General features: G+C 41.0%; 1 protein-coding gene across 1 annotated transcript; it reads right to left on the bottom strand.

Annotated features, from left to right (window-relative positions):
* Positions 1-579: 579 nt before the first annotated feature.
* Positions 580-9,754, bottom strand: LOC109890028 (sulfotransferase 6B1). The gene is made up of 7 exons (XM_020481988.2): positions 9,405-9,754; positions 5,458-5,570; positions 4,473-4,562; positions 3,081-3,207; positions 2,837-2,931; positions 2,583-2,739; positions 580-1,180 (listed from the first exon to the last, which is right to left on the bottom strand). Exons 1-7 carry the CDS (start codon positions 9,595-9,597, stop codon positions 1,053-1,055), a joined length of 903 nt encoding a protein of 300 aa, XP_020337577.1. The 5' UTR covers positions 9,598-9,754; the 3' UTR covers positions 580-1,052.
* Between the last annotated feature and the right edge of the window lie 4,995 nt (positions 9,755-14,749).

Here is a 14,749-nt window from a genome sequence, read left to right as displayed (position 1 = left end):
ATATACTGTATGTATGGTGAATATCACATCAGTAGGCTACCATAGTCTCAGTTTTTGAAAATTTGATTGTCACTCTTTACAATTAAGAATTTATGGAACGTTTTACTTTCAATTTACAGACCGTCTCATCTTGGTCACCTTTTCCAAATGGAATAATTCTATTTGTTTTGAATCTAGTATTGTATGCATTGCAATCCAAGAGTTTTATTGCGTGCAACCTGTCACATTGCTGGCCTGCAGTAAAGTAGGTTACCATATGATCTCAAATGTGTTATAGCAAGGACTTTGAGCATATGATTATTATAGTTTGTCATGTGGCATGTCATTTGTAGAACTAGACTTTTTGACACATTCCATTTCTCCGAACTGAAAAGTACAACATCTTGCACAGGTTGTTGGTGGCACCTTAATTGGGGAAGACGGGCACGTAGTAATGGCTGGAGCGGTATCAACATCAACACATGGTTTCCATGTGTTTGACATTCCAGTCGCTCTATTCCAGCCATTTATGAGCCGTTTGTCCCTCAGTAGCCTCCACTGACATCTTGAAATGTTGTAAAATACATACAAGAAGGCCGATATCAATCAATTAACCAACTTTAATCTTCAAACAGTGATATAAAAACAAGGATTACAAGGTAAAGAAATCTATCATGAAGTCTCATTGTCATGTCTACTTTTTCTCATGCAGTGGTTGTAAAGGCTGGAATGGAATTAATGGAACAGTATCAAACATATGGAAACCATGTTTAATTTTGTTACATATAATCCATTCCAACCATTACAAGGAGCCCATCCCTCTCTAGCTCCTCCCACCAGTCTCCACTCTTCTCATGTCACACTTTCACAAAAATGCCCTTCAATGGCTCCAGTGTAGGATAGCCAAGTGGAATATAGTGTTTCTGTAGTAACAAGTGTTGCACCACCAAATACCTCATTGTGAATGTCAGTTTAGCTACTGCATACCAGCCTGCCTGTTGGAGTTGAACTTCCCTGTCAGTGTTTCCCTTGTATCCTGTCTCAGCTCAGTAAGTGTTTGTCCAGTCTGCTGTCTACTTGCAGTACAGGTCATACTTTAGTTTGGCCCCCAGTGTTGTCCCTGCCAGGTGCTTCTTGAATGCTGTGTCCATCTCCTGGCTTTGGGCTAGGGTGAAATGGTTCTTCCAGTCCCCTACTTCACCTGGGGAGGAAATATCCATCAAAAACACATGAACAAGACAAACACATGATCAATGTACAGCAAGAGTGACATAACATTTTCTAGTACTCTGTAGTTTGGACATAAAGCATGAGGCAAATTATCTTTAGATTACAGTTATTTTTAGATTACTGTTGACCTAGTCTTTAAGGTAGTGTGAGGTAGCCTACATATTGTAAAAAATATAACAGTTGTATCACTTTGCTTGATGTTAGGATTACCTCAACTTTACACCTAAGACATGCAGTACTGTGAATGTACATGGTGAGTATGAAACATACAATATATGGGTCTTTCCATGAAATTAGTTCCTTCTGTGTCCCTTTGATATTTTAATTAGAGATTGTGCACCAATATTGGATTTTAAAAGCCTGATTCATTAAATAAAGTGCTCTATAATATAGACCACATGGAAAATTCAATCAATCTTTTTAAAATTAATAAAGACTTGCCAAAGTGAAAAAATTCAGCCTTTTCTGTGACTTCTTAGATTTGAACCCACTTAACCCCAACATTTCTCCAAGTTTTCACCATCATTGTAAAGCCCTAGTTATTGTTGTTGCTTTTGACAGTCATTTGTGAAGATGATTTATTTCATGTGATTTATGGAGAAAAAAATGTAAACCCGTCCTCATTTTAAGGTCAACCCTATTACATGAACTGAACTCTCGTTTTAATATGGTGAAACTATTCTTATTTTTTTTCTAAAAGGAACATTGAACATCCTAGTCAAATCATAGTGTAAAAGCAGGTGAGCCTGTTCTACTCTTTTAAGCCATTTTCTGATGTTTTGTGGTGTAAAACTGAGTGGGTTGAGCATAACATGTCAACCCTGTTACCCACAGATAGGCAGGCTAGAATAACATGTCAACCCTGTTACCCACAGATAGGCAGGCTAGAATAACATGTCAACCCTGTTACCCACAGATAGGCAGGCTAGAAATGTTTTAACAATTAAAACATGTTTGAAATTTGCATTCAATTGTCCCTCCCTGTTGCAGACAACAAGCTTCCATTCCCCCTGTCATAAGGGGATTTATGGCTGATTTGAAATCATCAACCCTGTTACTTTTTTGGCACTTAATAATTAATTCAACCTATAGGAGGTCACCAAAGGTCAGTATGACAATGCTTTATTTCCCTGGAAAGGACAAGGGATGTTAAAGGATAGAGAGGACCAGGAGACCGGAGACATGAGTCTGTACTCATAGTCAACATACATATCAAGTGTTTGTTTGTGTTGCCATAATCCCACAATTTCTGTTTCCAGTGGGTGGTATTAAACAAACCCTGGAACAAAGCTCCCTCTATCCACATACAGCGCTCTTTCTCTCTCTTGCTCCCCCTGTCACTCTCTCACGCATACATACATACACACACACACCTTTCCTGAAGAAGACGTTGCCCATCTGGCCGTGTGAGGCCTTAGAGCTCTCCTTCATAGCATTGAAGGTGCTCTCCTCTGCGATGGTCTGGACCTGGGCATCACTGAGACTGAAACCAAAGAACTCAGAGACCCTTCGCACACCGTCACTCAGGTCCTGTGTGGGTCACAATTAACATGACAGAATGTAAATGACAGAAAGTAGGCCGATCAAAACTAATGTCTCTATTCAAAACTAAAGGAATACCTGATACCTGTTTTAACTCCTCAAAGGTGACTATCATCACGTTAGGGTCATCCATTCTCCTCTCCCAGCCAAGTACATGGTCAAAATATGAACCCCAGGGAACTAGGAATAGGAAATTACTGTTCAGGTGAGGCTTTGTACTGTAAAGGTACACATCTTACTGTAATACAACTGACTCAAGTTATACTTTTGTATAAAGCAAACTCCAACATATAAACCCAATTTTCATAAGGGCTCTTCACATTAGGTACCTTTTCCACTCATAAACTCTGAGAAGAAGCAGTCCCAGGACTTTGCAGTGGGTAGCACTGGGTTCTTGTTTGAGAAGTGATAAAAGGAGACCACTGTGTCTTTCGGGTTCCTGAATATCACCAGCATCTGTTTTTGATCAACAGAAGACCATGCATGACATGATAATGACAACAGTATAGTTTTATAGACTGATCCAGGACATTCTTTAAAGTTTATATCCTGAGTGTAACGTCTGCTTCCAACCCACACCCTCAAACACGTAGTTCCCCTGAATGCAGCTCACTTTCCAGCTCACACTCTCAAACACGGTAGATCCCCTGAATGCAGCTCACTTTCCAGCTCACACTCTCAAACACGTAGATCCCCTGAATGCAGCTCACTTTCCAGCTCACACTCTCAAACACATAGATCCCCTGAACGCCGCTCACTCTCCAGATCCTAATCGCCTGAATACACACCTCTATGTCATTATCACACACTATTTAGTTCAGTTCTTTGCACCCTATCACCGTGAGGTATTGTTTGTTTTGTGACATGTCTTTCGCCGTGATTTACGCCTCCCGTGTATGATAGTGAGGCAGGCAAAAACTAACGATGCCTTTTTGGCTATTCCCTGCCTGTACTTTAGCCTGTTATCTACCTTTGCCTGATCTCCTGGACTACGTTACTAGCCTTTTCACTGCCTGTACTGTTGCCTTTGGACCCCCTGTGTAAGACCTGCCTGCCCCTGGACCCAGCTACCTGCCTCCTCCTGTGGTCCTTTTCAATAAACACATGCTGCTCCCTGTGCTTGAAACCAGCTCTCTGTCTCCCCTAGTGTTCATTACACTGAGGGAAGGGGAGGGCAGAGTTATGGCGAGTTGTGAGACACACTGTACTGCAAGTTGGAGGTTTTATATTTCAGTGTAGCATAGTTACTGTCTGCTGAAAAGTGTCCTACGTGTGTATGCTATTTGATTAATCCGTCTACCGTGTACTCTGTACAGTGTGTGCTTAATCAGTCTACCGTGTACTCGGCACAGTGTGTGCTTAATCAGTCTACCGTGTACTCGGTACAGTGTGTGCTTAATCAGTCTACCGTGTACTCGGTACAGTGTGTGCTTAATCAGTCTACCGTGTACTCTGTACAGTGTGTGATTTGCAGTGTCTGTGTCTGTGTGGGACGCTCTCTGCTGTGGCTGCCTCTGCAGAGAAACACTAGCTGCCATACTACACAGGAAAAGCTTTCACTCTTACACAACAGGGGAATTACACGTTGCTGTTTGGAGGAAGTTGTGATGGAATTTTGTATAAAAAGAGGAACTACTGTGGAGCATTAAAAAAAGCTGTAAAAATGTCATAGTAATTGTGAGTTCCACAACAACACCTGTATTCTGGTTGAAAGTACATACCTTTGTTTTCTTTGTGGTGAAGGATTCAGGAATGTTATCTGGGTGCATGTGTGTCCCCAGAAATCTAGGGGACGGAGCTTGGTGAAAAACCTGCGAGATAGACAAGGCATCCATTTAACGCTGCGTGAGCCATGGTATGCTGTTGCTCTAACTCATCTAAACAGACACTGTGCAAACAGGCATGTTATATCATTTTAGGCACAGGAGCTCGCAAGTTCAGTGAACAAACTCTTCACTCCTGACACAGATAGCCATAGAAAACACTTTTATATGAATGAATCTCACTATATTCTCCACAGTTAATTGCATTCGATGTGAGAATCACGGGTGTATACTGTAGGTAGACCCCTCTTCTTGGATGAGGTCAAGCTGTGCTAACATTTCCACACACAGAGGCTCATGAGGGCATTCAGTGGAGGGCACTCACAGAACATGAGTTAGCAATTTACTAACATTCACTAACTAGCCTTATTGAATCACAGCATGATTGCAACACCTGCATGTAATTATTGTGGCCAGTTACAGAACAGCAAAACGAAATTACTATTTAGCAGATGGGGATCTGTGAAACTCACTCCTCCGCCTGAATTGTCTCAACTTGCGCTGCCGGCTAGATAGATGCATCGGGAGGGTGGTCACATGTGTTTGCGAGGCAGACGTTCTGAGTTCGAGCCTCGGTATGAGCCGACTCAGGAGAAAGCGGCACTCGCTAAACAAGCAGTGTGACGTCCTTTACACCTGACTCTATAGACATTCTCTCTGTCTTGAAAACCTACTTTATAGACCTAAAGTTACCTGAACACCTCCCAATATAACTATAGAACCTCTTTAGACTACAGGGGATCTGTGCATTAGTGAACCAAACAACCCATAAACAGCATTTCCAATAAACTACACATGTAGTATTTCTATATTTGACTTATTTGAGGCAGACAAACCTGCAGTGTTGCTAAAGCTACAGGAAGTCAACCAGTATTGCACAAACCTGGAGCATTTCGGTCCCAAAGAACTCCATCAATGGAGGGAATTTGGACTCTGCTGTTTCACCAGTTGCTTGTGCTATTATTTTACGCAGCACCGCCACCATCCAATTAAAACCTGCCAGACACAGAGAACATTCAGGTCCATTTACACTTGAGCATTAAGAGAATGTTTTTCAATTTACACAGAGGGATCGGGAATAGAGAGGTGTAGTGTCCTTTGATATTCTTTGAAAAGTGTCATGTTTCACCATGAGACCAGAGTTATTATTGCATTATCCCAAAATATTTGTAATATCAGGGGCAATCCCATTCAGATATTGAGTCTAGTCATGGATGAAAAACCATTCTCCATTGAAAGTGCACTTTAGTCCAGTACTAGGCTTAATCTGGATCTAGGAAACCAGCCCCTAGTGTTTTGTAAGATCCATAAAATGGTTTCAGCAATAGTAGTACAGTGTCCCTGGAGCAAATTAGGATTAAGTGCCTTGCTCAAGTGCACAGACGGATGTTTCACCTTGTTTACTCAGGTATTCAAACCAGCAACCTTTTGGTTACTGACCCAATGCTCTAACCACTAGGCTACCGGCCACCCAGCAGGTACATGACCACATAAACCATGTTTATGTCATATGCAGATGATTACAGAAACATGGGGCTTTGTCCTCATACAGGGCCCATAGAGTTAGATAGAGGACTCATCTTTGTATCTGTGCCATTATGGTGTCTGTGACAGCATGGGCAGCATTGTTGAAGCTATCTCCATTTGAAAGTAGTACTTTTTAAAATGATTTTGTGTTTGAAAAAAGCGTAAAGCTGATATTGGGGATTCACCTTCACTTGCATTATTTCATTATATTAAATTGACTGCAATATATGTGCATGTTTATCTTGATAGTGTCAAATAAGTGCATGTACTGTAGGGAGAGGGATGTCTCTATACAGCAGAGAGATGGATGAACCTCATAGGGAAAACCTGTGTGACTGACTTGGACCCCTTGGTTTTGTTTGTCCACCCGCCTCCTTGAGGATTGACCACAAGTTCTCAATGGGATTAAGGTCTGGGGAGTTTCCTGGCCATGGACCCAAAATATCAATGTTTTGTTTCCCTGAGCAACTTGGTTATCACTTTTGCCTTATGGCAAGATGCTCCATCATGCTGGAAAAGGCATTGTTCGTCACAAAACTGTTCCTGGATGGTTGGGAGAAGTTGCTCTCTTGGAGGATGTGTTGGTGCCATTCTTTATTCATGGCTGTGTTCTTAGGCAAAATTGTGAGTGAGCCCACTCCCTTGGCTGAGAAGCAACCCCACACATGAATGGTCTCAAGATGCTTTACTGTTGGCATGACACAGGACTAATGGTAGCACTCACCTTGTCTTCTCTGGACAAGCTTTATTCAGGATGCCCCAAACAATCAGAAAGGGGATATATCAGAGAAAATGACTTTACCCCAGTTCTCAGCAGTCCAATCCCTGTACCTTTTGCAGAATATCAGTCTGTCCCTCATGTTTTTCCTGGAGAGAAGCTTCTTTGCTGCCCTTCTTGACACCAGGCCATCCTCCAAAAGTCTTCACCTCACTGTGCATGCAGATGCACTCACACCTGCCTGCTGCCATTCCTGAGCATGCTCTGTACTGGTGGTGCCCCGATCCCACAGCTGAATCAACTTTAGGAGACGGTGCTGGCGCTTGCTGGACTTTCTTGGGCGCCCTGAAGCCTTCTTCACAACAATTGAACCGCTCTCCTTGAAGTTCTTGATGATCCGATAAATGGTTGATTTAGGTGCAATCTTATTGGCAGCAATATTCTTGCCTGTGAAGCCCTTTTTGTGCAAAGTAATGATGACGGCACGTGTTTCCTTGCAGGTAACCATGGATGACAGAGGAAGAACAATGATTCCAAGCACCACCCTCCTTTTGAGGCTTCCAGTCTGTTATTTAAATGCAATCAGCATGACAGAGTGATCTCCAGCCTTGTCCTCGTCAACACTCACACCTGTATTAACGAGAGAATCACTGACATGATGTCAGCTGGTCCTTTTGTGTCAGGACTGAAATTCAGTGGAAATGTTTTTGGGGGATTCAGTTCATTTGCATGGCAAAGAGGGACTTTGCAGTTGATTTGTGTGAATTAATATTTGTGTCATTCGCAACTTTTGGCAAGTTTCTTTACGATTGATGTTGTATAAACATTTTATGTGTGTGTGTGTGCATTTAAGTATGTGCTTCTGAGTGTGTGTTTGTGTTAGAGTGTGCATGGGTTTGTGTGTGTGTTAGCAAAAGGTGGAGAATAGTATGTGTATTAAAATTAGGCAAATCTAACGTGAAGCATAGATTTTGGAATGGTATTACATGATCGGTTAAAGTTACTACATTATCAATTTAAAAATGTTTAACATTTAGATGTTAACCAGTGTTATTACATTAACTGTTGTTACAAGGTATTACATTAATTTGTGTTATTACATTAACCTGTGTCATTACATTAACCTGTGTCATTACATTAACCTGTGTCATTACATTAACCTGTGATATTACATTAACCTGTGTCATTACATTAACCTGTGTCATTACATTAACCTGTGTTATAACATTAACCTGTGTTATTACATTAACCTGTGTTATTACATGAACCAGTGTCATTACATTAACCTGTGTTATTACATTAACCTGTGTTATTACATTAACCCGTGTCATTACATTAACCTGTGTCATTACATTAACCTGTGTTATTACATTAACCTGTGTTATTACATTAACCTGTGTCATTACATTAACCTGTGTCATTACATTAACCTGTGTCATTACATTAACCTGTGTTATTACATTAACCAGTGTTATTACATTAACCCGTGTTATTACATTAAACTGTGTTATTACATTAACCCGTGTTATTACATTAACCAGTGTTATTACATTAACCCGTGTTATTACATTAACCTGTGTTATTACATTAACCTGTGTTATTACATTAACCTGTGTTATTACATTAACCTGTGTTATTACATTAAACTGTGTTATTACATTAACCTGTGTTATTACATTAACCAGTGTTATTACATTAACCTGTGTTATTACATTAACCGTTGTTACAAGGGTGCCTCTCTGCCAGTGTGCATAGCGGCCTGTGTTTAATTCAACATTCCTCAACACTGATTACCTTACTGACATAGTGTGCAGTGGAAAGAACTGACAAAGCTGCAAAACTGTGTTGTTTTGACAAGGTTATAACCAGAAACAGACTTTATTGCAACCATTTTTGCCTGACAGGGAGGGCCTACCGAAAAGCACACAGATCGTATTCTGCAAGTCCAAACATTCAGAGGCCCATCCATTGTGAAACTGCATTTTAGATCACTTCAAACCCAGTTCGCAAGTCAAATACCTTTTGTCTGTCTCCTTTTTAAATACACAGCAAGACAAAATATCATAGGCTATGAGCTATGTGTAAGACACTATGAGTACGTTTCATTACCCCAATTGTATTTTGAACTTGAGCCTATTATAAAAAAAAGGTGCTATCTAGAACGTTAACCTTTTACTGCAGTGGGCTAAATCATGGTCATACAGCATTTCTTGGTAGTCTTACATCTACTTTGAGACAAAAGTATACACCTCACACACATGGTTATGGACTTACCTGGAGCCAAGAAAGGTTCTACTTGGAACTAAAAGTTGTATTTTTATGGGGACAGTCGAAGAACCCTTTTGGAACCCTTTTTTCTAAGCGTGTACAGTAGACTTGTAAATACCAAGTGGAACACTCCTTTTTCCACTGATTAAACTTGATATAATAAGGTAGTCAGTGACTATTAGAAAACATAAATGCTTAATCAAGATGCTCATTGCCAAAGGATGTCTCTCAAGGAACTAACTACACATGTCTTTACTAATGCACATTCTTCTGACCATCTTAAAACAGTTTTTTCCTTTAAATATTTTTGGACTTACCACATTTGGGATATGCAACTAACATGACATCATCTGCTCTTGCTTCCAGCCTCTCCATAGCCTTCAGGTTCTCCTCTGGACTCATGAGGACAGGGTACAGCACTCCGTTATATCTGTACAACTTATCCTCCTCCTTCATATCTTTAGCCAGTTCCATTTTGGACTGGATTTTGGCTGAGAAAGAACTGCTCATTTTGGATAATCCTGTAGAAAATCTCAAGCTTGAATCTTTTCAGTTTACACCTCCAGTGTATTTGTTCAGCTGGACTGCCACAAGCTCCACTCTGTGTATGAGTGTGGGTGTGTGTGTGCATGTGTGTGAATGTGGTTGTGTATGTGAGAGTGAGTATAGTAAGAGGAGAAAGAGGTGTGTCCTTCACAGATAAAGCTTGTATGAGAAGTAGGAGTTTCCTGGTTTCTGTAGGGGTGTTGAGAAGGTCTGGTTTCCTGTGTGTGATATCTCAGATGTTGAAATGTCCTCCCATGAGTGTTTATATAAACCATTCATATGTGCAGGAATTTCCCTTAGAATCTAGTGGCCCCTATAGCTTCATCCACTCAAAGACTAAAGTAAATACTGTTGCCTCATTCACATTTCTCACTGTCACTTGATTAACCGTTTCTGTACAATGTGACTACTCATGTCCAGAAATAAGCAAATAAGCTTCTTCTCTAGCCTCCCTCTTGACATGGTGCCACCAAATCAAACACACCCAGCGGGACATAAATCATGGCGTGTGGTCAGACTTCACATTTTCCCATACTCTTAATGGAAATGAATCATCTCTGTATAATAATGATTTTGGAAATGAGGCCCATTCAACAGTGCCGGTAATAGACAAGGTCATGGGGTCAGTGAACATTGAGATGGGAAAGTATTTATGGGTGTAAATAAATAAAATGGGAGGTTTTAGTTAGATGTTTCACTGCAAAGCGTATCCTGCTGGGATCTTGGTATGCATACGTCATTAATTCTCGCTTTTATTGTAGGTTATTGGACTACTCCTTACTGAGACATCTGCTGGTAATACAGGGGAAATAATGACAACCCATCAACCCCTAAAAGCCCAAAACAGAGGAGACAGAGAAGATGTGATAGCATTTCTAGAGCAGAATGGTTTTGTGTTGCTTATATAGGCCTAGTTCTATGTGGCACAGGCTTTGTGATGAAAGTGTGCATTGGATGAGATGTTAACATGATGTGATATGTTATGACTGGAGTTATTCTGACCCTCTCCCATTGACGGGGCCAATACCCTTTTCCTGCATGACTTAGAGAGGTTGTATATACTGTATACCACCTACCTATACAGAGCACTATAATGGAACGACTCAAGTGCACATAAGGATGTTTTATCGCCCAAAACTGCACAGCAACCAGACTCAAACTCACTTTGACAAATGTCAAAGCGTTTGGAGAGAATGATGGCATTTCTAAAAGATAAGGTCCTCCAGCTCAAGCAGCCAGTCAGATGTGCCCTGTGCTAAACATGAGAACCCCTAGCAGGCCTCCAGTCTCTCCAAGTGATTACAGGACTACTAATTCAATAAATGCGGATGCAGATCTGAACAGAAACACAGCACAGTCAAGCCTTCTCCTATGGCTCTTCAGTGTTGTAGCAAGGCCATATAACCTGGGGAGAAATAATGTAAGAAATGTATGAGGTACTGAGATACAGAGTGAAATACAGAGTGACTGTCGAACCAAACTGAACCATCACTGGCATGCAAAGGTTCAAGATCATTGACCACTGCCGATAGACAATCAAGTTCAGCCTTAATTCACTGTGAAAGCACTTTTTTAGTTTGTTTTGTTTATGGGTAGATCAGCTTTAATATTGCAGATAGATTGTGGCTTCTATCAATGTAATTGTCTGCATCATTTCCAATCCCCCATATATTTTGGGGTAAATATCTATTTTTTTATATATTTTCCTTCTTTACTATTTTCTCCGAACCCTTTCATCCCTCCACTAATTGGAGTAAACTAATGGACAACAACACTTAAGCTTCTACTTCCAGCTTATACATACTATATACAATTTACAGACAGTTTATTTTACAATAATTATCTTGTTTTTTTGTTATTTTTAGTCCCGCCCTTCAGCTCCCCTCAACCCCATATATCTCTGAACACCATCCAGTTTTGATTTCTACTAGCCATTTTTTCATTTTTTAACTATGCTGTGATATTTCACAAAAGTCCTGAACCTTTCCATTCTCATAGATTCTCCAGATTGTAAATTAAAGATAAAATGTTTTGACTATTACTTTTCAAATCTCCCAGCAGTGCTATCTGTAGAGTTAATTCCAGGTAAATGTTGTAATTCTTCAGCCATTCCTGAACCTGTGACCAAAAACAAGCTGCATATGGGCAGTACCAAAACAAGGGATCTAATGATTCTGTCTCTTCGCAGCAAAATCTGCAGAGCTGGGATGGTTGTATACCCCATATACAGTGCCTTCAGAAAGTATTCATACTCCTTGACTTACTCCAAATTTGTGTTACAGCCTGAATTCAAAATGGATTGAATATATTTTTTTCTCTCACCCATCTACACACAATACACCATAATGACAAAGTAAATACATGTTTTTATAAACGTTTGCACATTTATTGAAAATGAAATACAGAAATATCTCATTTACATAAGTATTCACACCCCTGAGTCAATACTTTGTAGAAGCACTGATGGCAGCAATTACAGCTGTGAGTCTTTCTGGGTAAGTCTCCAAGAGCTTTCCACACCTGAAATGTGCGTCTTCAACTCTGTCAAATTGGTTGTTGATAATTGCTAGACAACCATTTCCTGGTCTTGCCATAGATGTTCAAGTAGATTTAAGTCAAAACACTAAGTCGGCCACTCAGGAACATTCATTGTCTTCTTGGTAAGCAACTCCAGTGTAGATTTGGCTTTACATTTGAGGTTATTGTCCTGCTGAAAGGTGAATTAATCACCCAGTATCTAGTGTCTGCCTTTGTTTTGGTTTGTTTGTCCATTTTTTAAATTTTATTTCACCTTAATTTAACCAGGTAATCTAGTTGAGAACAAGTTCTCATTTACAACTGCCACCTGGCCAAGATAAAGCAAAGCAGTGCGACACAAACAACACAGAGTTACACATGGAATAAACAACCGTACAGTCAGTAACACAATAGAAAAAAGTTAAGTCTATATACAGTGTGTGCAAATGACATGAGGAGGTAAGGCAATAAAAAAGCCATAGTAGCAAAGTAATTTCAATTTAGCAGATTAACACTGGAGTGATAGATGAGCAGATGATGATGAGCAGATGATGGTGTGTAAGTAGTGATACTGGTGTGCAAAAGAGCAGCAAAGTAAATAAAAACAATATGGGGATGAGGTAGTGTCAAGGATTTCCTCCTCTTCTTCCGAAGAGGAGAGGCGAAAAGGATCAGAGGACCAATATGCGGCGTGGTAAGTGTCCATGGTTCTTTTAATACGTAAACGTAAACATGAACAACTGATTATAAAAAAAACAAGAAACGTGTGAAACCCTCAACAGCCCTATCTGGTGCAACACACAGAGACAGGAACAATCACCCACAAACACACAGTGAAACCCAGGCTACCTAAGTATGATTCTCAATCAGAGACAACTAATGACACCTGCCTCTGATTGAGAACCATACTAGGCCGAAACATAGAAATACCCAAATGATAGAAAAACAAACATAGACTGCCCACCCAACTCACGCCCTGACCATACTAAATAAATACAAAACAAAGGAAATAAAGGTCAGAACGTGACAGGTAGGTAGATTGGGTGGTGTCACGTCCGTCGTTAAATGAAGACCAAGGTGCAGCGTGGTAGGCGTTCCGCATATTTTTTATAAACCGAAACAAACAAGCACAAACGAACCGTGAAGCTACTGGTGCACACAAGCAACTATCCATAGACAAGATCCCACAAAAACCAATGGGGAAATGGCTACCAAAATATGATCCCCAATCAGAGACAACGATAAACAACTGCCTCTGATTGGGAACCATATCAGGCCACCATAGAAATACAAAAACACCTAGATGACCCACCCTAGTCACCATCACGCCCCAACCAACATAGAGAATAAACAGCTTTCTATGGTCAAGGTGTGACAGGTGGGCTATTTACAGATAGACTATGTACAGCGATTGGTTAGCTGCTCAGATAAGTTAAGTTAAGAAAAATTCTTATTTTCAATGACAGCCTAGGAACAGTGGGTTAACTGCCTGTTCAGGGGCAGAACGACAGATTAGTACCATGTCAGCTCGGAGGTTTGAACTTGCAACCTTCCGGTTCCTAGTCCAACTCTCTAACCACTAGGCTACCCTGCCGCCCCAGATAGCTGCTGTTTAAATTTAGCGAGGGAACTAAGTCTCCAGCAATTTTTGCAATTTGTTCCAGTCACTGGCAGCAGAAAACTGGAAGGAAAGGCGGCCAAAAGAGGTGTTGGCTTTGGAGATGACAAGTGAGATATACCTGCTGGAGCGCGTGCTACGGGTGGGTGTTGTTATCGTGACCAGTGAGCTAAGATAAGGCGGAGCTTTACCTAGCATAGACCTATAGATGACCTGGAGCCAGTGGTTCTGGCGACGAATATGTAGCGAGGGCCAGCCGACTCAAGCATACAGGTCGTATGGCACTAGAGTATTGTAGAGTATTGGCAGTAGAGTATTGGAAGCTATTTTGTAGATGGCATTGCCGAAGAGGATGGTTCGATAGTCAGTTTTACTAGGGTAAGTTTGGTGGTGTGCGTGAAGGTGGCTTTGTTGCGAAATAGAAAGCCGATTCTAGATTGGATTTTGGATTGAATATGTTTGATATGAGTCTGGAAGGAGAGTTTACAGTCTAGCCAGACACCTGGGTATTTGTAGTTGTCCACGTATTCTAGGTCTGAACCGTCCAGAGTAGTGATGCTAGTCGGGCGGGCGGGTGCGAAAAAGCATGCATTTGGTTTTACTAGCGTTTAAGAGCAGTTGGAGGCCACGGAAGGAGTGTTGTATGGCATTGAAGCTCGTTTGGAGGTTAGTTAACACAGTGTCCAAAGAAGGGCCAGATGTATACAGAATGGTGTCATCTGCGTAGAGGTGGATCAGGGAATCATCTGGAGCAAGAGCGACATCGTTGATATATACAGAGAAAAGAGTCGGCCCGAGAATTGAACCCTGTGTTACCATAGAGACTGCCAGAGGTCCGGACAACAGGCCCTCTGATTTGACACACTGAACTCTGTCTGCAAAGTAGTTGGTGAACCAGGCGAGGCAGTCATTTGAGAAACCAAGGCTATTGAGTCTGCCGATAAGAATACGGTGATTGACAGAGTCAAAAGCCTTGGCCAG

Source organism: Oncorhynchus kisutch, linkage group LG4, assembly GCF_002021735.2.
Source record: "Oncorhynchus kisutch isolate 150728-3 linkage group LG4, Okis_V2, whole genome shotgun sequence".
NCBI lineage: Eukaryota > Metazoa > Chordata > Actinopteri > Salmoniformes > Salmonidae > Oncorhynchus > Oncorhynchus kisutch.
This window is presented reverse-complemented; position numbering and strand designations above follow the sequence as displayed.

Excerpts from the sequence above, each read along its gene's own strand:
- LOC109890028 (XM_020481988.2), bottom strand. The coding sequence starts at position 9,597 with ATGAGCAGTTCTTTCTCAGCCAAAATCCAGTCCAAAATGGAACTGGCT. Across the intron at positions 2,932-3,080 it reads AGAGTTTATGAGTGGAAAAG|TTCCCTGGGGTTCATATTTT; the intron begins GTACCTAATGTG and ends TCCTATTCCTAG. Across the intron at positions 1,181-2,582 it reads CAACGTCTTCTTCAGGAAAG|GTGAAGTAGGGGACTGGAAG; the intron begins GTGTGTGTGTGT and ends TTTCCTCCCCAG.